The following is a 23,094-nucleotide window of genomic DNA, read 5'->3' on the forward strand; positions in this document are numbered from 1 at the left end:
GGCCTATGCAGGGGTGTGCTGCTAAATTGTTAACAGTGGGCTCTCTCTTGCCAGCAAAGTAAAAGAGAATTCAGGAGGGACCCAAGCCCACATTTTGGGATCCATTTGTTAAAGTAGCCGTGGAGAATCGGCTCCCAAAATTCTTAAAAACTTAACAAACGGCTCTTGAGAGCCTGTGAGAGCCTGCTCCAGCACACCACTGGGCCTATGTCCACATACAGGCCTGGACCTGAATCATTTGTGTGAGCAAGAGTATTATATCTGCTTGGACATTTCCTGTTTCTCTTTCAGCCCAAGGACACTGTTAGCACAAAAAATATCTGCACTTCATCTCAGTATATGGTAACACCGGTGAGCCCCTTTTGGAGGTGCCAACAGGCTCAGGGGGGGGGGGGGTATCTGGATCAACACTGGACTTGTCTTAGAAGGCTAGATTTCATCTACTGGACAGCAGGAATGCGTGTTCTGATTAGGTCAAAAGTGTCCCTAGAGGACAATTGACCACGGTCTGCACAGAACTTTTGGAAGACAAAAACGTTAGAATTTGGCTTGGCATAGTCCAGAGTACATACATATCCGAGCGCTCTGGAGAGAAATCCTCTTATCGTGCCAAAGCACTGGGCCTTCCCGTACAACCTTGTTACAGTGAAGTAAACTAAGGATCATAACTGCCTACAGGTGCTAAAGACTGGGTTGCAGAAGCCATAACAGTCATCTCTGCACTGATTATCTTGTTTTTCAGCTAGAGCTATAAGAAGAAACCCTACATCTTTTCCGAAACCAGCCAGGAGCAAGTCTCAGGATGAGAATCTGAGTTTACTTCTGCAGTGGGGATTCAGATTATCATTTCTTATTGCCATAGGCCACAAGCATGATTTATATAGCTGGGTATATTTGTCTTACAGTTCTCAGGTATAATTCTCAGCACTGACAGATATATATATATAGATAGATAGATAGATAAAATATATTATATAATCCTCAGTGAAATATAGGTATATTTTGTATTATCCTATTGGAGTATTTGTGTCAGTCTGCTTGCATTTTCCACCAAGTATTATATTTTATCATGTTTAATACATAATATACATATTTCACATTTTTATAGCTTCTTTGGGAAATTACTAGTTACACAAAATCTGGTTTACTTGCAATTTTCTTGTTCTGTAGTGACCATTCAGACACACGAGTATAGAAAGTTGGTATTCCAGATGAATATCTGTCTAGGCATATTGTTTGCTAAGCTAGGCGATTATCTGATTTACATGCAATTACCACTACAAACCCTTTTGATTTTTATAACTACAGTGAGCTTCTGAATAAATAATAATTGAGGATGCTGTTTTTAAGGAAGTTGTTCCTTACAAAGTTAGAAATTTGGTTTAATAGATTTTTATCTGGCCTTTTTAGTTCTGTTGGGCATTTTCTCACAGTTGACCTGGGATTGCGAGTCCTTTGGCACTCCCAGCATTTGGTATATAATGATGAAACATTCTTAAGCATTATTGCCTGTAGTGTGAACTACATATTTATACCTTTCTATTTTGTAACACATAAGGTGCACCATAGATATTTGCTTGTCAATCGTAATGAGTTGATGGCAAATATCACTGAACGTGCACAAGTTCACAAAATATTTTAATGCATCATATAGACTTGTCTATACGTTTATTAGTAGTTTTTATTTTGTGTGTACTATTTACTATGCATGATTACATTTTTGGTATAAATGTATTAATTTTTATTGGAATTGTTCATTGCTGTTAGTCATATATTGTCCTGGATTCCTCACATTTTATATGTTTTTTTTTTTTTTTGCTATTTATTTATTTATTAGGCTTTATTTACCCCTTTTGAAAGAATTTACTCAAGGCAGTGTACAGTAAGAATAAATCAGATATAAGCAATAGACAATTACAGCAGTATACTACTTACAATGTCAACACAATACATAATAGAACATTTTAATAGACAATGCAGGGTATAAGAAAAGATGGAACATATAGATAGGTAAAAGAGTAAGAGAAGTTAGAAAATAAGGTGACTAATTTAAAGAAAGTTGCACATGCGGTCAGAGAGATGATTAAATATTATCTCAGCTGGAGTGGATAAACATATCCTGATGCAGTATGGGCAGCCTGTGTCACTCCTTGTTTATTTATTTTATTTTTGTTACATTTGTACCCCACGCTTTCCCACTCATGGCAGGCTCAATGCGGCAGGCAATGGAGGGTTAAGTGACTTGCCCAGAGTCACAAGGAGCTGCCTGTGCTGGGAATCGAACTCAGTTCCTCAGGACCAAAGTCCACCACCCTAACCACTAGGCCTCTGTGTGTGAGACTAAAAAGTTAGTTACTTCTTCCATTAAAAACCTGAAGAGCCAAGCTTTCACCTGCTTCCTGAAGTAGAGATTTTGTGTTAAGCGAAGTCTTTCAGGGAGTGCATTCTAGAGTGTGGGGGCTACTCCAGAGAAAGCTCGCTTGCGGGTATCACATTGTGTAATGTCTTTTGGAGCGGGCGTGGTTAGGGATACCCCTTGGGAGGACCTTCGTGTCCTTGGAGATGTGTAGAGGGTCATCCTGTTCTTCAAATCCTCGGGGGCCTTGAAGATCGGACATAAGAGTTTTAAATTTAGCCCTGTATCGTACTGGTAGCCAATGAAGGTTTTGCAAAAATGGTGTGATGTGGTCACGTCTCTTGTAACCTTCTCCGAGTTTTGCTGCAGCATTCTGAATTAATTGGAGCTGGTGCAGACCCTTTGTAGTCAGACCACTGTAGAGTGTATTACAGTAATCCAGTCTTGATGTTATCATAGGATGCACAATTATTGTGTTTTATGTTTTTTTTTAGTATTATATGCCTACAGCAGCTCATGAGTGAGCGAAACATGGACCACATTAGGTGATATTTTAATAAAGATATTTATATTGAAATCACTTCTTGACCCACTGTTTGTTGCATCCATTTTGATGCAGATCTGAAGAGCCTCTCTATTTTTTTTACCAAGTTTCAAAGGACATGCATGCTAGAAGTCAAAGCTGGATTATTTGGGTTAATGATATTTCCTAAAATGGCTTATTGCTTGAATACATTACAGCAGAGTTCATCGGCAGTGTAACATAGAGTAGGCCTTCCCCCTTGTTAGAATCTGGTGTTGAAAAATAAATAAATAAATAACAATAGAATCTAGTTGAAGGGTGTGCACTCCCTCTTTTTTTTTTTTGTTTTGGTTGTTTGTACTAGGGGATGGAAGTTTACGATGTGGGGTTAAATTGAAGGTATTTGTATGTTTTAGAACTATTAGACATACAGACAATTGGTATTTGTTTGACTAATGCTATGATGCTGTGTAAGATACTAAGAAAGTGGTTTGATACTCTGTTTTATTCTGTTACTGAAATAACCTTGTGTAGCCCTAAGGGCAAAACGTGGCCATATCAGGTTTCTAATAAAGAATTACATCTTTCAATTATTGTTTGTTGCAATGGTAGATTGGGTAGATGGGTACCCCAACATAACAGACCCGATAAAATAGCCCCGACAAAAAGCCTTGTAACAAAATAACCCTTGACAAATCAACCCCTAACAAAATAGCCCTTGACAAAATGGCCCATCCCACAAAATAACCCTTGACAAAATAGCCCCCTCGGGAAAAAAAAATCACAAAAAAAAGATAATAAACTATAAGTGAAATCTTCAATGATAAAGGCTTCTACCAGTACTGCATTGTATAAAACATATAAACAAAATTCTATAGCTACCAACTGGTATTCATGATCTGTTCTGCTGTTGAAGTAAACTATTCTTCCATCAACATGCTAATTAAAAAAAACAAAAGCAATGTTGTCATCATTTCCATATTCTTACCAACCTCATCCTGTTTGGCAAGGTAAGAGTATTAGGAAAAAAATGCTGTGCCATATTCTGGGCAGCCTAATCGGGCCCTTTTGTCGGGGGGCTAATTTGTCAAGGGCTGTATTGTGGGCAGGCCGTTTTGACAGTGGCTGTTATGTCAGGAGATTTTTTGTTTGGCGCATTTTTGTCGAGCCTATTTTGACTGGGTACTGGGTGGATGCATTGAAGAACCAACATGCATCCACTGAATGTTCTGTTTTCCTATTTGTTTTCATTTTATAATTTAGCTCTATTTGGATAGCATTAAGGGGGCTTTTTACAAAGGAACGGGAAGGTTAACGAGCAGGTAGCGTGCACCCAATCGACACTACTGCTGGGGTAGTGGTAATTCTGAGTTTGGCACGTGCCAAATCCCATAGTAAAAAATAATTTTCTATTTTCTACCACAGGGGGTGTTCCCGGCAGTGGTCCCACGTTGGTGAGTGCTGCATGGTTACTGCATAAGCCCTTACTGCTAGGTCAATGGGTGGTGTTAAGGGCTCGGGCACTAGTTTTAATATTGCGTAGGCCCATTAAAAATAGCCTTTTTCCCAGCCGCAGTAAAATTAATGGTCCAGTGCGCGCCTATAAGACATGCCCACACTACCACAGGCTACCTTTTACCGCAGCTTTATAAAAGAAACCCTAATAAATTTAAGTTTAAAAAAAGAATTATATCTTTCAAGGACCTTGTTTATCTGTGGTAGTATTGTTCTTTGACCTCTGAAATTCTGTATTACTAGATCTCTGTGGTTTTCTTCCAAAATAGGTATTCTAGGGGGTACGTACAGGTGCAAGTGGTTTAAAGGGAGAAGCCAGAAGTTGTCCCAAGATGATTCTAGGACAGGATTGGTTTCTTAGGCGATGGTTTCATGTTCATGAGTCCTTTCATGAACCTGGAGCTTAAAGGATGGATGGATATAGGCCTTCTGTCTACAAGATCAGTGTAAGCCAAAATAGCTAGTAAATGTAATCATTGAGAAATGGAAAGAAAGCTAATAACCTGCATATTGAACACAAATGGGATAACAGTGGTTAATCTCACAGCATTTTGGAAAGCAAGACCATTTTAATTGGTAAGAATTACCAGTCAAAGGCTTTCTAGAAGCCAAGAGGATGTTCTGAATACCGTTTGGGACCAGAAGTTGAGATTACATACCTTCATGCTGTTAGCAATTTCAGATTAAGGTGGATAAATTTGAACTCACAAGAGTCACTTAACTACAACACCAAATTACTCCAAAGATTTTCAAGTTTGCAGTGTATGCTACCAGAGCAGAAACTGTGCTTGCAGGGGTGGATGTGCAACCTAGTCCTATCAGTGGAGTTGCTACCACTCCTAGCCTGGCATCCATCTGCAACAGCAATAGTCATATAGAAACAAATATCCTTCTGTAATGAGTACAATTTGCAGCCATACATGATTGTGTAGTTTGTGTCAGAATTTGTTCCAACAGAATGTGAGTAATGGATGGCACTGTTCCAGCTTTACATATATTTGCAGTAATGAGTTCGGATAGAGATCAGAGGTGACAGAATCTATTCCTGCAACTTCACTTCTTGGAAACGTACATGAATGGACCCATACTAGAGACAATTTTTATTTCATATTGTGTACATATTTCTGTTAATCCTGAGCTGGCAGCAGTTTCCAGTGAACTGGAAGTACAGTCACAAGTGCAGATACTTATCCCTCCTTTCAGTCTCCGACCAATTATGGATAGCCCAGGAGAGGCCTCAACAGGCCTGTCCAGTCCTTTCCTTGTTATCTTCTATGGTACCCTAACTCTGGGCCTGATTCACTAAGCTTTTATCCCAATTGATACAGAATGGGAGGGAAAAAAAACAACTAAATCGGGTCCCTCAATTTATAAATGCAAGATGTGTCCTCAGGCCTTGTGCACCAAGTATATCAGTATATAACCTATGCTGAAGACTGACAAGTTTGGTTTAGGATAAAACATTCTCACGGCAGTATTTAAAAAAAGAAACAAAACAAGGACACTTGGTGAGGGGTTATTTCCTCCCTTCCACCATGATGATGTGGTATCCAAATTTGGTTTTGATAGGTGGGTCTGTATATGCAGGTTTGTCCATGGTGCTAACTGACAGGGCAAAAGCTGCTTCCTGGAAAGGGCCCACCATTGATCCTCGCGTCATCCAGCCCAGGTCACCCTGCAGGACATAGACAGATAATGTTGGATTAATCTACTATGACTCATCAGCATAACTCTACAAACGGAGGAAATCATCCCAGTACTGAGACTATTTTCTTTCTATATACAATGAAAGATAGAAAATGATGGCAGATAAAGCGCATACAGGCTATCCAGTCTGCTCATCTATACCATCTAAAGAGCTCTTAATTTTTTTTTTCTTTTTGAGATCCTCTGTGCTTGTCCCAAGTTTTCTTGAATTTAGATAGTGTCCAGCTCTACCATCTCTATCAGGAGGCTGTTGCACACAACCACTATCACCCATTCCATAAAAAAATATTTTACAAGGGGATATGCTCAGAAGGAATCTGTCACCTTCATCCCATGCCCCCTCGTTCCAGCATTTCCTTTCAATTAAGAGACTCGCCTCATGCATTTAGGCCACAGAGCTATGGCAGCTCCAGCACAGATTTGTTTTTTTAATTTAAATTTAAGATTAAGATTTAAACTAACTCTCTAAAGAAATTAAAAAAAAATTCTACAGATAAACAAGGATCATCAAGCACACAAACATCAAAATAAAATTCCTTGTAAACAAAGTCTACAAAGATCTCAACACCCCTGCTTCTACATCAAAATAAAAGAATTTTTTAAAAATTGAAAGAAGATCAATAGAAACAAAATAGACTACTAGAAAAAAATGAAAGGAAATAACTTCATTATCTCATTCCCACTATCAGACATAACATTAAGGGCCCTGTTTACTAAGGTGCGTTAGTGTTTCTAGAATGCCTACACTTAGATCATTTGCTAATCATGTAGGCGCCTATAGGGATATTGTAGGCACGTACATGGTTAACATGCATACATGGCTAACATGCATTAAAAATGTTAACGTGCCTATAATGCTGCTTAGTAAACAGGGCCCTTTACGCCAACAGTTTTTAGAGACAAACTAAACTTATTCTCCATTCTGCCTCAGAACCAACTTTTCTTGAGCCTGTATAAGCTCCTTCAAGGGAAGATGATCAAAGAAAACAATCTTTCCTTTGAAACTTCATCATATATTTCCTGGGACAATTCCAGCAAAGAATCTCTGTAATCCTTGCCCAGCATCATCTCTCATCTATCACTCCCATTCAACAACAGCCTTCCCTCTCTGCTCCCCATATTCTTTGCCTATCAATAGACTCTCCTTCCATCACCCCTGCCCTATAAAAGCCCCCTTCTTTCCCCTACGTTTTGCCCAATAAATCCCCCTTCTCTCTACTCAGCCCTTGGCTGTTCCAATACCTCATAGTCTAGTATGGGATTTGCTCTTTAGGCTGTAGTTTCGGTAACAATGGAGAAAAGAGGGAAAAAAACATTCAAGGGCAGGAGTTTAGAGCCTACCATGGCCCCATTCCATGCTTCAGCCTCCTGTTCCCAAGGAAACCCCTGCAAGGGGTAGGACACCGAGTGCAAGTTTACAGGCCCTACACTAATTTTCTGTTCTGTTTTTATATTTCTCCTGCAGTCACACAGGGACCTTGATGATAGAGCATAAACTTCCTGAGCAGATGCCCATGCTTGCCCACCCATCACATCTCCCCCCATCTCAGAGCTGAATTCATACAGCTACTGGATTCCAATTATCTAGCATTCATTCCAAATACAATTAGGCAGGAAAAGCATTTATAAATCTCTGTGCTGTGCTACTGGTAAACAGGCCTGAACTCTCTGGCTTGCAATATGGCTTCCCTACAATCTCACTGAACCTGTCTGAAGCCTCACTTCTTTCAAAAGATGTTCCAGGTGTATCCACAAAAACTCACATCTCTTTATTCACCATTTTCCATGCCACTCTATCCCACAGTTCTGACAATCCGTTTAATATTTTGTATGTTTCATTTCTTTTCCCTTGCCTTTGCACACAGTCACACTGCCCCCTTACCTAGCCTTCTCTCACATCTTGCTTCTGTGCAGCGACACATAGCCCTGGCCCCACTTCCTCTCTGTCCTCATGCAGTGATACACTCCACTTGTTCAGCTTTCTCCCTCTGTCCCAATGAAGTGACAGAAACACAGAAACACACACAACCCTGGCACAACTGTCTAATTCTTCTGCCCCTATCTAGTATACAAACCCCTTGTCTGGCTTTATCTTCACTGTACTGTGATGCCACCTCACTGAACCGCATTCCGGACTTCAGCTTCTCCATGGCCTCAGTGATTTTGCTGTGCTTTTCACACAGGATGTGTCTCACCTGTCCAATAAGAAAACAAAAACAAAAAAAACGGGTGTTCATACCCAGAGAATTTTTTCATACTTCTTTTTCTTCAGTACACAAGTATTTCCGACTACATACCCTTCAGATTATTTAATACATTAAAATGGAACAAAGTAAGATTAAAGGAAATTAAAAATCACAGACCAGCAATAGTATAGTTCTGGGGTTTATCTGTACTCCCTTGCTTTTCTTTTTCCAAAAGCGAGGGGAGCTATGATGGGCAGAAGCATGCTCTCTCCCTTACCCCATTACCTCTGCTACTTACAGGAATGTACAAACCGAGGTGTCACATGTTTAACACACAATGTAGGTCACCTGACGTATGAGAGTGGTAGCTGAAAAAGCACAGTTCCTCCGTGACCAGACTTCTCACGCCACTAAACTGTTGTTTTTTTTGCCCAAGTTTTGTGTTTACCTTATCTCCCGCTTGTGGGACGCCATCCGCTATTTTGGTGTACATTTAGTTGATGATTTTGATGTGTGATGGCTGCTAGATTGTTGAAAGCAAAACACCAGGATATGCAGCGTGGTCAGGAGAGCAAGATGGCAGATCCCCGTTCACCTCTGAGTCCTTCCATTAGCTCACCTATCATCAGAAATAACCACAGAGGTTACTGCTGTGGTGGAGGCGGTGTTGGACAAAAAGATGCAGCAAATTTTCATCAGACCCAAGGAGGCTTATGAGAGGTTTGATCTAGAATTAAATGACCAACTCCAAAAGACCGGAGACCTGGAAGATCAGACCAACTCCTTATCTCAGGCCCACCAGCAGATTTTGAAGTGGATAGATGCCCTGGAGCAGCATCTCAATGACCTGGAGAACAGATCGAGACGTAATAATCTCAGTGCGGCACCAAGCAACGGACCGACCGCAGGCTGTTATGTTCAGGGTTCTTAATTTTCTGTGTTTTCAAGATTATTCGATGCAGTTTCAAGTCCAGCGTAGGGCCTTCGCCCCGGTCAGCACAGCTCTACAAGCTAGGCAAATCAAGTTCGCCTCACATTATCCTGCAAAGTTAAGGATCAACTATAATGAGCAGTCCAATCTCTTTGATCGGTCTCTTCAGCACAGAAATTCTTGAGAGGCATAGTAGACACTGTTGAAGCCAAATGAAGGAGTTAAGGACATCATTTTTGTTGTTCTTTCTTGTTCCTGGGGTGGTACCTGTGGGTGGCAGTGAGGGTCCCCAGGTGTTCTACCTGATTACATTTGCCCTTGGCTAATGGTAAGTTATGAATTGTTGGAATTTTTCTTTTTTTTGGACATGACTCATTCAGCTGTGCGATCAAAATGGGGCAACTTTTATGAAACTTTATTTGTATTTTTATTTACTTTCTTGTATTTCTGCCTGCTGTTTTCTCTTGGAGATGCAGCTCATCATTTGGATTTACTTGGACATATGCTGTGTGTTCGGTGAAATGTTGAATATCTACCTTTTCTGTTATATGCCTCCCCCCCCTTTTTTTGTATGTATATATATATACATATATAAATAAATAAATAAAAGAGGGCGATGGGAGTCTGAACAAAACAACATCCAAGATGACCTGCTCCTTTAGGTGGGAGAATGCTTAGTGGAGAGTTGGGAAAGGGTGGGAGGGACTGTGAGTCCAAGGAACGGTAATATGGGGGGGGGGGGGTGTTAGGGAGGGTTGGGATGGTGCTTCTTACGGGGTTGGGCGTATTTAAGCATTTTGTCACGGTTGTGGCTGTGCCATTATGTTCAGACCTACTGGTTCACTGTATCTAGCTCTGTGACCTCTCCAGTCTGCCCTTTTCCCTATTGTTGTTCTTCCTGTAAGCCAAGCCTCGCTTTGGTCTCCCTGCTTCTGCTTCATTTCCTGTTGTTGTTCTTCCTGTTAGCCAAGCCTCGCTTTGGTCTCCCTGCTTCTGCTTCACTTCCTACTTGTAACAAATTTAAGCCTACTCCTTTATAAGGACCTAGGGAGCTTTCCTACATTGCCTTTGAAAGAGGTCTCTTAATCTTGTGTTACCTGTTTAGATCATTTCCCTGATTGGCTTTGTTCCTGAGAATCTTGCTCCTGAAGGTCTGTTCTATGTTTCTTTGAGTCTTGTGTTTCAATGCTTTGCTTTGTTTCTGTGTGTGTGCTTTTGTACCTTGATCCTGAAAGCCTGGCTCTAGAGCCACACCCTGCCCTTGGTGTCTGTATCTGTTTGACTCTACCCTTGGCTCCTGCTTTTAGTCTAGCCCTGCTTTTGACTCTTGCTATAGTTAAGCTCTGTGTTTAAGCGAATCTCTGTGTTTAGCCAAGCTCTGTTCTTGTTTTCGCTGTTCTGTTTCCTGTGTGTGTAGTTCTTGTCTGTTAATTCTGAGAGTCTGTAGAAGCCAGCATCGTCCCTGATTACTTCACTGCTATTCACCTGTGTCTGCTGCCTCTCAGTCTGCCTGGCCTTTCCCTTTCCAGCTGTGGGTGCTGGTAAGCACATTGCTTCTTTGTTTGTTTGTTTGTTTGTTTGTCTTCCCTTAGTCTGCTTAATCTTTTGCCTGCTATGTTTGCCTCCTGGCTCTTGAGCTCTGTTTCTGCCAAGTTCTGTTCCTGTTGTGTGTTTGAGCCAGGTTCTGCTCCTGCTCTATGTTTGTGCTAGTTCTGTCCCAGTTCCCTGCTAAGCCAAGTCCCTTTCAATATCCTGTTCCAGTCAAGCCAAGTCTGTTCCAGTATCCTGTTCCAGCCAAGCCAAGTCCCTTTCAGTATCCTGTTCCAGCCAAGCCAAGTCCCTTTCAGTATCCTGTTCCAGCCAAGCCAAGTCTGTTCCAGTATCCTGTTCCAGTCAAGCCAAACCAAGTCTGTTCCAGAATCCTGTTCTAGTATCCTGTTCCAGTCGAGCCAAGCCTGTTCTAGTATCCTGTTCCAGTCAAGCCAAGCCAGTTCCAGAATCCTGTTCCAGCCAAGTCTGTTCCAGAATCCGGTTCCAGCCAAGCCCGTTCTAGAATCCTGTTCCACTCAAGCCAAGCCCGTTCCAGAATCCTATTCCAGCCAAGTCTGTTCCTGAATCCTGTTCCAACCAAGCCTGTTTGAGAATCCTGAATCCTGTTCCAGCCAAGCCTGTTTGAGAATCCTGAATCCTGTTCCTGCCAAGCCTGAGAACCTGAAACCTGTTTGAGAATCCTGTTCCAGCCAAGCCTGTTTGAGAATCCTGAATCCTGCCAAGCCTGTTTGAGAATCCTGAATCCTGTTCTAGCCAAGCCTGTTCAAGAATCCTGAATCCTGTTTGAGAATCCTTAATCCTGTTCCAGCCAAACCTGTTTGCGAATCCTGAATTCTGTTCCAGCCAAGCCTGTTTGAGAATCCTGAATCCTGTTCCAGCCAAGCTTGTTTGAGAATCCTGAATCCTGTTCCAGCCAAGCTTGTTTGAGAATCCTGAATCTTGTCCCAGCCAAGCCTGTTTGAGAATCCTGAATCCTGTTCCAGCCAAACCTCTTTGAGAATCCTGAATCCTGTTCCAGCCAAGCCTGTTTGAGAATCCTGAATCCTGGTCCAGCCAAGCCTGTTTGAGAATCCTGAATCCTGTTTGAGAATCCTGAACCTTGTTCCAGCCAAGCCTGTTCAAGAATCCTGAATCCTGTCCCTGCCTTATTGTCTTACTTCTGTTATTCTTGTTGCCTAGCTCCTACCCTGTCTTGCCTGTCTAGTTGTGCTTTGTCTTGTCTCTTTCAGTCTAGTCCTGTCCGGATCCAGTCCTTGCCTTGCCCTTTTCTGGACCCAGTTTTAATCTACTTCCGTGTTTTGCCTTGTCTTGCATTTCTGGGTCCCACTCCCAGTTTTAATCCAGTTCAGAGTCTTGCCTTGTCCTGTCTAGGTTCCAGTTCTGGCCCTTTGCCTTCTTTTCCTTGCCTCGTCTGGATCCGGTTCTTGTGTTGTCCATTGTGTTTAGTTACCTCTGTCCTGCCTTGTTGAGTCTGTTAGTTTATCCTAGTCCAGTCTGTTCTGATTCCTGCCTGTGCAAGCCCCGGTGATTTGTCTGCCAAAGCTCCAGCTTTGGTCCAAGGGCTCACCATTCCTGACAGTTGTGACACATTTATCACTAAGTATTTTTTATTGACCATTATCCTTTTGCTGGGGGAGGGAGGAGGTTGGGACAGCCCCCCTGGTCCTTTTGTGGGTTTTTCTCTCTGATATGCTGGCTTACTGTTGGTCAATGTGGTACAGCTTAATGTTATAACTTGGAATGTGGGAGGTATACATTCCCCTATTAAAAAGCAGAAAATATGCCATATTCTTAACAAAAGGCATGCATCCATTGCTTTTCTGCAGGAAACACATCTGGAGGCCAAGGAACATAGCAAGCTACACAGATGGTGGGTAGGAACCTCTTATGCCTCTGATGCTGTCGAGAAAAAGGCAGGGGTGATCATTTTGATTAGAAAGGATGTTCAGGTGCAAATGCATGAAATTATTATTGATGAAATGGGTCGCTTTGTGCTGGCAGAGAATGTTGTAACATCTATGCCCCAAACACCCGGGATAAGAAATTCTATTCCACGCTACTGACCCATATAAATGCCTTTGATTGGGTGCCTATACTGGTTGGAGGGGATTTTAATGATGTGCTGGACCACATCCTGGACAGGTCACATCCTAAGGGACGAGATTCGACTCGCAAACAGCAGGGAGTCTCTCTTTTTGTGTGAGTCACTGGACTTGATGGACGGTTGGCAAATTCTCCATCCGACTGACAGAGATTTTACCCATGTCTCACGTGCATATTCCATCAATTGACTACCTTCTGCTTTCGAGACAGCTTTTCCTTCATGTGACAGCTGCCACCATAGGGCCAATTGTTATATCGGACCATGCTTGGGTGGAGCTGCAAGTGTGTTTTGGGGATGCAGACGGGGAACTCCCTCAGTGGAGATTTCCAATTGAACTTTATAAGATGAAAACCTTTTGCCATTTTTACTTTTCAAATGGAAAATGTACGTGGAAACTAATCAGCCTCATAGGGAGACTCCCATCCTTTTTTGGGAGGCCACCAAAGTGGTATTGAGAGGCGAATTGATTGCCTATTCGAGCCATCAGAAAAAGGCTCGGTACCCCGAGATTTTGTGTCTGGAGAGACAAATAACTTTGTGGCGGTATTATGGTTGTCATCCTACTATATCCTCAAAGGCACAGCTGTTGGAGGCTCAACAGGTCTTGAATATTCTGGTACATCAATATGCCTTTAAATTGGCAGGTTATTATACATTGTATTGGCTTGCCAATAAAAGTGGTAAACTGCTAGCTAGGAAAAGTAGTAAACTAGGAAAAGTACTGGACCTAGCCGCATTCTTACACTGCGGGACACTAGGGGGAATCGTAGGCATTCTGATGCTGGGATTCTGTCGACATTGCTTGCATTTTATACTTCTTTATATTCTGAGCCCATGGAACCTACTATGGATGGGGATACATATCTGGTAAGTCCTGATCTGCCAAGGGTGTCCATAGCTGAGGCTCAGATTCTTAACGCTCCAATTGGTCCTGAGGATATGGATTACGCCATTCGACAGAGCCCGTTGGGTAAGACCCCAGGCCCAGATGGGTTTGGGGAGAATTTTACAAACTGCTAAAAGATGAAATAGTGCCCATTCTGACAACCATTTTTAATATGTATTTAGAACAAGGTTCTCTGCCAGCAAAGATTACTTTGGCTAGGATCATGGTTTTGCTGAAACCTGGGAAGGATCAGGAGTGACCGGAATCTTATCAGTCTCTCCCTTTTAAACTACAAGACAAAGTTGTTAGCTAAAATTCTTTCGAATCGGCTAGCTCGGGCGTTACCTTCATTAATTGCGGAGCCACAGGTAGGGATTGTGAGCGGAGGACCATATCTAAAAATATGAGAAAGATTTCAGCGCCTTTCGAATCCATTCACGGGGAGAATACCCCCACACTGCTCCTTAGTTTTGATGCTGAAAAAGCTTTTAACAGAGTGGTGTGGGGGTTCCTCTATGCGGCTATTAGAGTGTATGGGTTGGGGGACTTCTTCCATAAAGCAGTGGAGACGCTGTATAGCCACCCAAGGGCCCAGATCTACACAAATGGGAATACCTCTGAATTTTTTTTATGATCAGAAAGGGCCCTCGGCAGGGATGCCCTTCATCTCCTATTATTTGTATTCACACTGGACCCCCCTAATTCAAGAGATCTTAGCAAATACTAATATTAAGGGTTTTACAGCTAGACATCATGAGTTTAAAACTGCGGCTTTTGCGGATGACTTGCTGGTATTTTTGACTGATTCACAGACATCATTTCCTATTGTGTTGGAAAGTTATAGAGAGTATGGCGATTTCTCAGGGATTTGCTTGAACTATGATAAATCAGAAGCGTTAGGGAGTCTGGCTTCTTTACAAGCGACCTGGTTTGCTCCCTTTCCAGTCCAGTGGGCAAAGGGCTCTTTTCATTATTTGGGCATTTTATTAACCATGGATACGACTGCTTTGTATCGCCTAAATGTTGGAAAGCTGCTGCTGCTGCTGCTGCTGCGAGAGACCTACTCAAAGTTGGAGACCTGGTGCGATCTACCACTGTCTTTAATGGGCAGAATTTGCTTGTTTCGCATGGTGCTCTTTCCACGTTGGCTATTTGCACTTCAAGCACTTTCTCTTCACCTGTTATGAAGAGATATTGCTTCTTTGAAAAAGTTTTTAGAGAAATTTCTGTGGAATGGCCAGAAGGCAAAAGTAAAGTGGTCCTCTCTTCTGGGTAGTTGGCATCAGGGTGGATTGGGCCTGCCAGACCTAAGGATGTACAATCAGGTTTGCCTTATGAGGCACATAAGGGATTAGGTCCTGGGTTCCACATTGTTTATGGATGTAGCCTTTGAGCAGGATTATTTCATCCATGGTACTTTCATTACCTCCTTCATGCAGTGGTCGTGTCTCCTTGGGATGGTAAAGTCTGGTCTGTTGTTGAGACTCCTTTGGATTACTTGGAAAGAGCTTCTGCTCCATTAGGGTGGGAATCCTCGGTATATGGTTCTCCTACCCCTAGTGGGTAACGCTGAGTTTCATCCGGGGTTGGAATCTGAGGTTTTTCGTCTACGGGAATCGCAAGGCATATTTTTGGTGGAACATCTACTTCAGCTGGATGGTTCTCTTTTGAAGTTTGTGGACATTAGATAGTGTTTTTCTCTTGGGGCGTCTGATTATTTTGCCTATCTACAATTATCTCACTATGTGCGTTCCATGGCTCCTTCAAATCTTTGCCTATTTGGGAGTTCTTAGAAGGGGATGCCCGAGGTCAGGTTGTCAGTTTTGTGCTTTCATAAGAGACCTAGTTCATATTTACCGGGTAAATCTTATGTGGCATTGTTGGAGGAGTAAGGAATTGAGTCGTCCTCTTGTCATGTCATCCTTGCGGGGAGTTCTATGGGGTATTCCGGCGGCGGTCCATAGTGCAGAATTAAGGGAATGCCAATTCCAGGTAACGCATAGGCATACTTTTCATAACAACGGGCGTTCCATGTGGGGTGGGTGTCTTCCCCTCAGTGTCCTAAGTGTTAACACAGCACTTCTTTCTTGTTACATGGGTTCTGGCAGTGTTTGCAGATTAAATCTTTCTGGACAGGCATAGCCAGGTTTCTTAAATCAGTGCTTGGGGACCCTCTCAGGTTTTCCTTTGAGGGGTTGGTTCTTTCCAATACAGCCTCCATAGGAGCTATGGGTAAGGGGGAAATGCTATTCTTGCGAAAGGTGTATATACTGGGAAATAAATTAATTCTCAATCACTGGCTGGGAGAACAAACACGTAGTTTCTGGTACTGGAGAAACAAGCTACATGAATTGATGACATGAGAATCATATGGGGCCTGAGGTCATCCAAAGAGACAGAAATCCTTCCTGCTCATTTGGGAGTCCTATTTATATACCATTTCCACAAGGTTCGCAGTCAGGTTTTGAATAGTTTTAAGAGTTAGGTTAGATGGTACCTACTATGCTGCTTCTTTTAGGGATGGAGGGGATATAGTTTGAGATTGTTGATTGGATGGGGTCTATCAGAGTCCAAGATCCCAGGCAAAAGTTTGGTTCTTAATGGGGGGGGGGGGGGGGGGGGGGGTAAGATAATGTGTTAGCATACATTTTTTAAAAACTTTATGGCAGGTTGCAAAATTTAGAGGTAATTGGATGTATGTATGATACTGTTCTGCCTTATCTAAATAATATCTGTTTGTCTTGTTGATTTGGTCATCAATAAAAAAAGTGAAACGTTTCAGAGGCATTTTATTCCCTGCCTGTGGATTCTGCAAATTGCCAATAAATACATTTGTTGTCTTCCAGACCAAATGTGACGTGACCGGCACAGAGCTGCTGCTATGATCCTCTACTTCTACTGCGCAGCTGCCACAAATCTCAGAGAGTTTAGGACTCACAGAGGCGTATTTTCAAAGCACTTAGACTTACAAAGTTCAATAGGTTACTATTAAATCGGGCTCATTTTCAAAGCAAATCTAAGTACCTTGAAAATGAACCCCCCCACAGACTACTAATATAGATGTAGTTGGGATGTCAGGAGGATCAGGGGATGTGTCACACAGGTTAAATCAATGGGAGGAGGGGTGGAAGAAGGGGTTGTGTCTGTAAGCATCCCTCCCCCCTTGTACACTCTCTTTTGGCATCACGCCCTGTTCCTCTCACCCCTCTTGCCCTCCATCCTCCCTCTTCCTTCTACCCTACCTTGCACCCTCTATCCCTCTTCTTCACCAGCCTCTTGAAATCTCCTCTTCCTTCACTACCATCAGTCCTTGCACTTATCTATCACCCTTCTCTCCCTCCTCCCCATCGTCACCTGCTCCTTTCTTCACCACTGAGAGTCGGGTCCCTGTCAATATCTAATCCTTTCTTCATAGTCTTCCACGCTCCTCTCCAAATGGTGAGGCCCCAACTTTAACCCCTTCCTCCCTCCTTTACAGCTCTCAGGTTGTGCCTTCCAGTTTTTGCTTATTCTGTACATATCTGTTGTATACGGCTGGAAGGATCCTCCCCAAGTGGCTCTATTGCTTAAGTGAAATATTTCTAAAAAGGACGTACAGTTGCTTAACCAACGTTTGTGTAAACAAAAGAAAACACCAGCTGCATTTATACAATCCCTGTCGTCTAAATGCTTCTTTCACAAGCCATACAGGAGGAGGAGATCAGGCTGTCTTCCACCCACTTCTGACAAAGGAAACTCAATGTCCTCAGATCCCCTCTTCCTCTGGAAAAAGTCATGGCTATCCTTTTGTGCCAAGAAATCAAGGTAGCCTTTGCACTCACTCCGATATAAACCACGCTGTCTATGCCCTTTTCCCCCATGTACTGTACCTGATTAGTGTGTGTGTGTGGGAGGTTTTTTTTTCAGGATTTCCACGATATGCATGAGATAAATTTTCATACAAGGAGGCAGTGCATGTAAATTTCTTATGCATATTCATTGTGGATATCATGAAAAACAGACTGGCCTGGAGTGTCCTGAAGACTGGGTTGCGAACCCCTGCTCTACATCAACCCTTTATCACCAAAATGAGTTTACAATCAAGTTCCACTAGACTTACCTTTACTGCATTTCCACCTCCTTTAGGACCTTGAGCCTTTTTATCAGAACTGTCGCTTCCTGATGCTCCTCCACCTTCACAAAATGTAACATATTTCCATTACTTACCAAAAACAAAATTAAATACAGCATCATCAAAATAATTCCATCAATAGAAAAAACCCCAAAACATCCATTTTACTTTTGAAACAAACTGTACTTAAAATCTTAGGAAGTCTTGGTCCCTAGTCCAACAGATAGCCTAACAAAACGTTTAGGTGTCTTCACCTACCTCAACTTGCCTGAAAATAGGGGACATGCCTAGCCTATGGCTGTTTATGGTTCTATATGAAGACAATAGTAGCAAAAACCTTGACATTCAATGAAACTGGGGCCAGGCCCAGAATGGGCTCAGAGACCCCATCCCTCTGTAGTAGCAGGAAGCCAAGCAGGATTGAACAGGGACTGTGAATATACAGGGTTAATGCCTAAGGCTGCCAACTGGATCCAGATTCACAGGACAGGGTTGATCCAGTCCTGAGTTTACCTGGTTGCATGCAGGGACTTGTAGTTCTGATTTTTCCCCAGTGCATTCCCTAAGAAAAGCAAGACTACAAGTCTCAGCATGCACTGGGGGTAAACCAAGGACTGAAACAATCCTGTCCTGCAAATCTGGATCGAGTTGGCAGCCTTATTAATGTCCTGTCTTCACAGACATTCCATAATTTGTGGAGGTACATGAGTTTGTGGAGGTACGAGAGGAAACAAACAAAACAAAAAAAAAAAGACAAGGGGCCTCATAAACTAAATGATCTCTAAGAGACCTGCCTACAAGCTTGCTTCTGCCATATTATTGCTGATCTCATATTGCAATGAGGTTTATGACATCTCATGACTGTAGCAGAAAAGAAATAATTTGTAAACAGTCTTTTCAGGAAAACATAATTCTGCTACATTAAGCTATTGTCTGTGTTTATATGTACGCACAAAGGAGAGCTTTCTGTCAGTCCTAAAGAAAAGGAGTCAAGATGTTTTGCTCTGGGACCTGTCGGTCCTAAAGAAAAGGAGTCAAGACGTTTTGCTCTGGGACCACTGCTTCAAGAAGCTCTTTTTTATCTCTTCATCTCTGTCTCACTCTTGTTACAAGTGGGAGAGTCCGGGCACAGACTTGGAATCTTTTTGCACATGCTTCCGTATTCCTGTAACAGCTGGAGTGGAAAGTGGAAACCTTGACTCTGACCTAGATACTTTTATATAATACTTTAAAGAAGGACAGTGGCTTCATTTTCAAGATTCTGTTTCAATAAATACCATAGTAAAAGATAGTTATTGATGTAACATTTTTGAGAATGACCATCCAATATTGCAAATTAGAAGATAAAGTTAATATTTAAAAATTATAATGTAATTTTGAATAAAATTTGAACTTAGAAATTATAATGGATAGTTTTTAATGAAAAGGTTATCATTTCCTCAAACCTTTTGATGTTATCTTTCAACGAATTTGTCAGTTTTTTCCATGTTAACTGTATCCCCTACTTGTAACCATTCATTCAGATTAGATGCCCATCCACATTTCCAGTGTTTTGCTATTACACATCTTGCTGACAAATAAAGAGACAACCAATAAACTGTTTTCATGTTTTCAATGAATATACAAGGGCTTGGGCCCCATCCTAATATTGCCATCTCTATTGTCATGAGAAATTTAGGGTCCCTTTTACGAGGCAACGGTAGCCGTACTGCCATGTGCCAAACTGGCCCTACCACCAAGCTCGCTCAGAAGCCTGGCAGTAGTTCCTGCTTCCAGCATGCGGACATTACAGCACTAGAAAATACTTTTGCATGTTCGGTTGTAATCAGGCAGCGCCATGTGCTGTCTGGTTACCACCAGAGCCCCTACAGCCTTTTTACTGGCAAGGTAAAAGGTGGCCTCGGTGTGTGAATACCACCACAGGGCCCTTTTTACTGCTCTTTGGTAAAAGGTCCCCTTAGTATTTATGATTTATTAGAATTTAGAAAATATTTACAACAAGAAATGCAAAATATACAAAGACAAAATCCAGAAGCAATTTATTTATCATAACTAAATATAACCACAGTAAAGCCTAAAGTCCACATCTCAAACAGAGGATGAGAACAATCAAGATATATACAGAAAAAAATACCATATTTATGATTTTTAATATTAATGTGTGAACTGAGTCCCAGAAGTTTTTAATAAATACACAATCCCACCACCTATGATTAAATGATCCTTCACACTGACAATCTTTCCAGCATAAAGGAGAAATTTCAAGTAGTCCTTTATGAATAATTTAAAGTTGTCCAAGGGTAAAATAAAATAAAGTTTTAATGAAACTGTATACATCTCACATTGGGCAGATTTTACCAGCAGGTTTTGTTCTTTGGTTACCTGTTTATTAAACCAAAACATATGCCTATTCCTGCATAAATGTATTCACATAACTATGGAATCCTTTTACTAAAGAGCACTAACAGATTTAGCATGTGCTAAACGATGAGATGCCCATTATATTCCTACGTAGTGTTGCCAAGTAGCTAGTTTTCAGCCGACCTGGCCAGTATTTCAATGGCCAGGCCAGCTTCCAGCAGACCCTCAAAACTGGCAGTAGAAAAGCAGTTTTTTTGTCTCTGAAGCCAAGGTACTTTGGCATCTCCCTCTCCTGGTGCAGCATCTCTCTCCGTTGCCTCTATCTTCACTCACTCCCCTCCCCCCCCAACCACCACCAGTCCATTCAACATCTCTCCCTCTCCCCATACACCTTCCAGGTCCTGAAAGTGCCTTTGCAGACAAGTGACACAGTTGCAGTGATTCAAGGAAGCAGCCCCTGCCTTCCTTCCCTTGACTGCATCCCACCTACATGGGTACAAGAGGCAGGACATAGCTCAGGGAAGGCCCTGAATGTAAGCAGAGGCTGCTTGCTTGAATCATTGCAGCTGTGTCGCTTGTCAGTGAAGGCAATTTCAGGATCTGGGAGGAGGAGAGATACTGGAATGTGGACTCGTGGGGGGAGGTGGGGAAGACATAGGAAGCAGAAGAGATGCTGTCTGGACTAGGCGAGGGACTGATAGAATGCTGAACTCATCAGGGGAAGGGAGATATGCTGGATCCATCGGGGAAAGGTGGTGGTGGGGGGAAAGAGATGCTGAATCTGCCAGGTGGGGGTGAGAAGGAGACTGAAATGCTGGATCCACCCAGGGAGGGGGAGAGAGAGAAAATAGACTGAGGGAGGGAAAGAGAAAGACCAGCTTGGGGGGAGGAGAGACACAGAACCCAGTGAGGGAAGGAGAGATGTCAGCAGACCATGGAGAGGAGCAGGGAGAGATGCTGACCCCAGGGTGGGTTGTGTGGGAGGAAGGGAAGAGAAAAGATGGAGTCAGAAAGGGACACAGAAAAGAGATGCTGGGCATGGAGGTAGTATAGGGATGGGGACATTGAAGGGCAGTACTGGAAAAGGGAAGAATAGGGACTTGGGGAAAATGCTGGAAAGGGGGAGGACAGGGAGATGATGGAAGGGGAGAGAATAAATGATGAACATGGGGGGAAAATAGGGACACAGAGGGCTGATGCTGGGGGGGGGGGGGAGGTGAGGCATAAAGAGGAGATGCTGGAAGGATGGATAAGGAACACAGAGGGGAGATAGTGGACATGGGGAGAGAAGGACAGATGCTGGGGGGGTGGTGAGGCATAGAAAGGAGATGCTGGAAAGATGGATATGGGACACAGAGGGCAGGAAGATAGTGGAAATGGGGAGAAAAGAAATGTTAAATGAACAGGAGACCTTGCAAAGACAGGAAAAGAGAAATGCATAAAAGAGACACTAGGACAGTTGGCTGTTGAGAGGTGGAAGGCTGCGACAATAGGAAGAGACTTGGGGAGGGGCATGGGCATGACAGGTATCAGGTTTTTTTTTTTTCTTTCAAAAAGTTGGCAACTCTATTCTAAAAGGACCCAATGTTGATAATAAACAGATGGATGCAAATTAGCAGTATGGCTATCCAGCAAAGTATATGGCAATCTGTAGAACAATGTATGTGAAGATATTGAAACAAATGGAAGAGCTTTCCATTGCAAGCACACTGAAAAACGTCGAGGGCCATTGGGGTTGGAAACTGCTTTGATTGATTTTCAATAGAGGAGTGTGGTAGCCGTGTTAGTCCACTCTTAAGGTTATCAATAGAAATCAAACAAAATAAAACATGGAAAAGAAAATAAGATGATACCTTTTTTATTGGACATAACTTAATACATTTCTTGATTAGCTTTCGAAGGTTGCCCTTTCCGATCTGACGAAGAAGGGCAACCTTCGAAAGCTAATCAAGAAATGTATTAAGTTATGTCCAATAAAAAAGGTATCATCTTATTTTCTTTTCCATGTTTTATTTTGTTTGATTTCTATTGATTTTCAAGAAAGGCAGTGTATCAAATAAACGTAACCATGTTTGTGCCTTTAATTACATGTTGCTGGATATTCTGATTTCATCAATGTTTTGTTACACTATATCACATAAATTCAATAAAAATGATTGGAAACATCAAAGGACAATAGCTGCAACTACATTAGTGCATATCAGCTAGGTTGCCAAATGACCCCTTTCATTTCTCCCACCCCAAACAAGCTAATCCAGACCAGCCTTTGCCCAAATGAGACCCGTACTCTAACGAAAATAACAAAACAAAAAAAAAATTGGCGCTAGGAGAACACACTTTACACTGCTAGACCAGCTACCTGCGCAAGACAACACAACAAATAGACCGCCTTTCTCCTGTCCCCATCTAATCACTCGTGGACAGGCAGATCCCACTCAGCTCCTAGAAACTAGAATCACAAGCTTCAGCATGTACCTAACCTTTCCCGCCTTTGCCACCATCGCCGCCTTTCCCCTTACTCTTAGGGGGCATAATTCAGCTTTCAACTATTCTCTGTACCTCTTCGATGTGAAAAACTAACACACACAATCTCAGAACACAGGAAGTGATTCCAAGCATATCCTGGGGGGGGGGGGCAAGAAACCCGAAGAGTTTGCATGACGTCAAAGAGCTGAAGCGATCCCTACTGCGCAGCCGCCATAGTTACCAGACCAAAACAATTGCTATCTCTGTTGAAAACAATAGCAAACTTGTGATGTTCTATTAAGCCTAGGTTTTGAATTCCTTCTGCTGGAAGTGATGGGGTTGGGGAGTTTTCAAGGGTCTGTGAAGGGGGAAGGGTTATATTAAAAATATGTATTAA

The 23,094-nt window shown here is 42.4% G+C and overlaps 1 protein-coding gene across 4 annotated transcripts in view; it reads right to left on the minus strand.

The window, feature by feature from the left end:
- PIN4 (peptidylprolyl cis/trans isomerase, NIMA-interacting 4) overlaps positions 1–22,845 on the minus strand; it is a 39,758-nt gene extending 16,913 nt beyond the window's left edge. Inside the window, exons 1-4 of one of the 4 annotated variants that reach the window (XR_003942800.1) lie at positions 22,712–22,844; positions 17,859–17,932; positions 8,177–8,296; positions 5,582–6,069 (exon numbers count right to left, since the gene is read on the minus strand). Coding sequence is in view for 3 of the 4 variants with exons in the window: in XM_030209332.1 (XP_030065192.1) it covers positions 5,911–6,069; positions 8,177–8,296; positions 17,859–17,932; positions 22,712–22,763 (405 nt within the window). In the remaining variant the exon portion in view is untranslated. Of the gene's footprint in view, positions 1–5,467; positions 6,070–8,176; positions 8,297–17,858; positions 17,933–22,711 lie in introns of those variants that run through there. The other 3 variants (XM_030209333.1, XM_030209332.1, XM_030209334.1) reach the window with 3 other exon arrangements.
- Between the last annotated feature and the right edge of the window lie 249 nt (positions 22,846–23,094).

The sequence above is a fragment of the Microcaecilia unicolor genome, chromosome 7 (genome assembly GCF_901765095.1).
Source record: "Microcaecilia unicolor chromosome 7, aMicUni1.1, whole genome shotgun sequence".
Taxonomy (NCBI): Eukaryota; Metazoa; Chordata; class Amphibia; order Gymnophiona; family Siphonopidae; genus Microcaecilia; species Microcaecilia unicolor.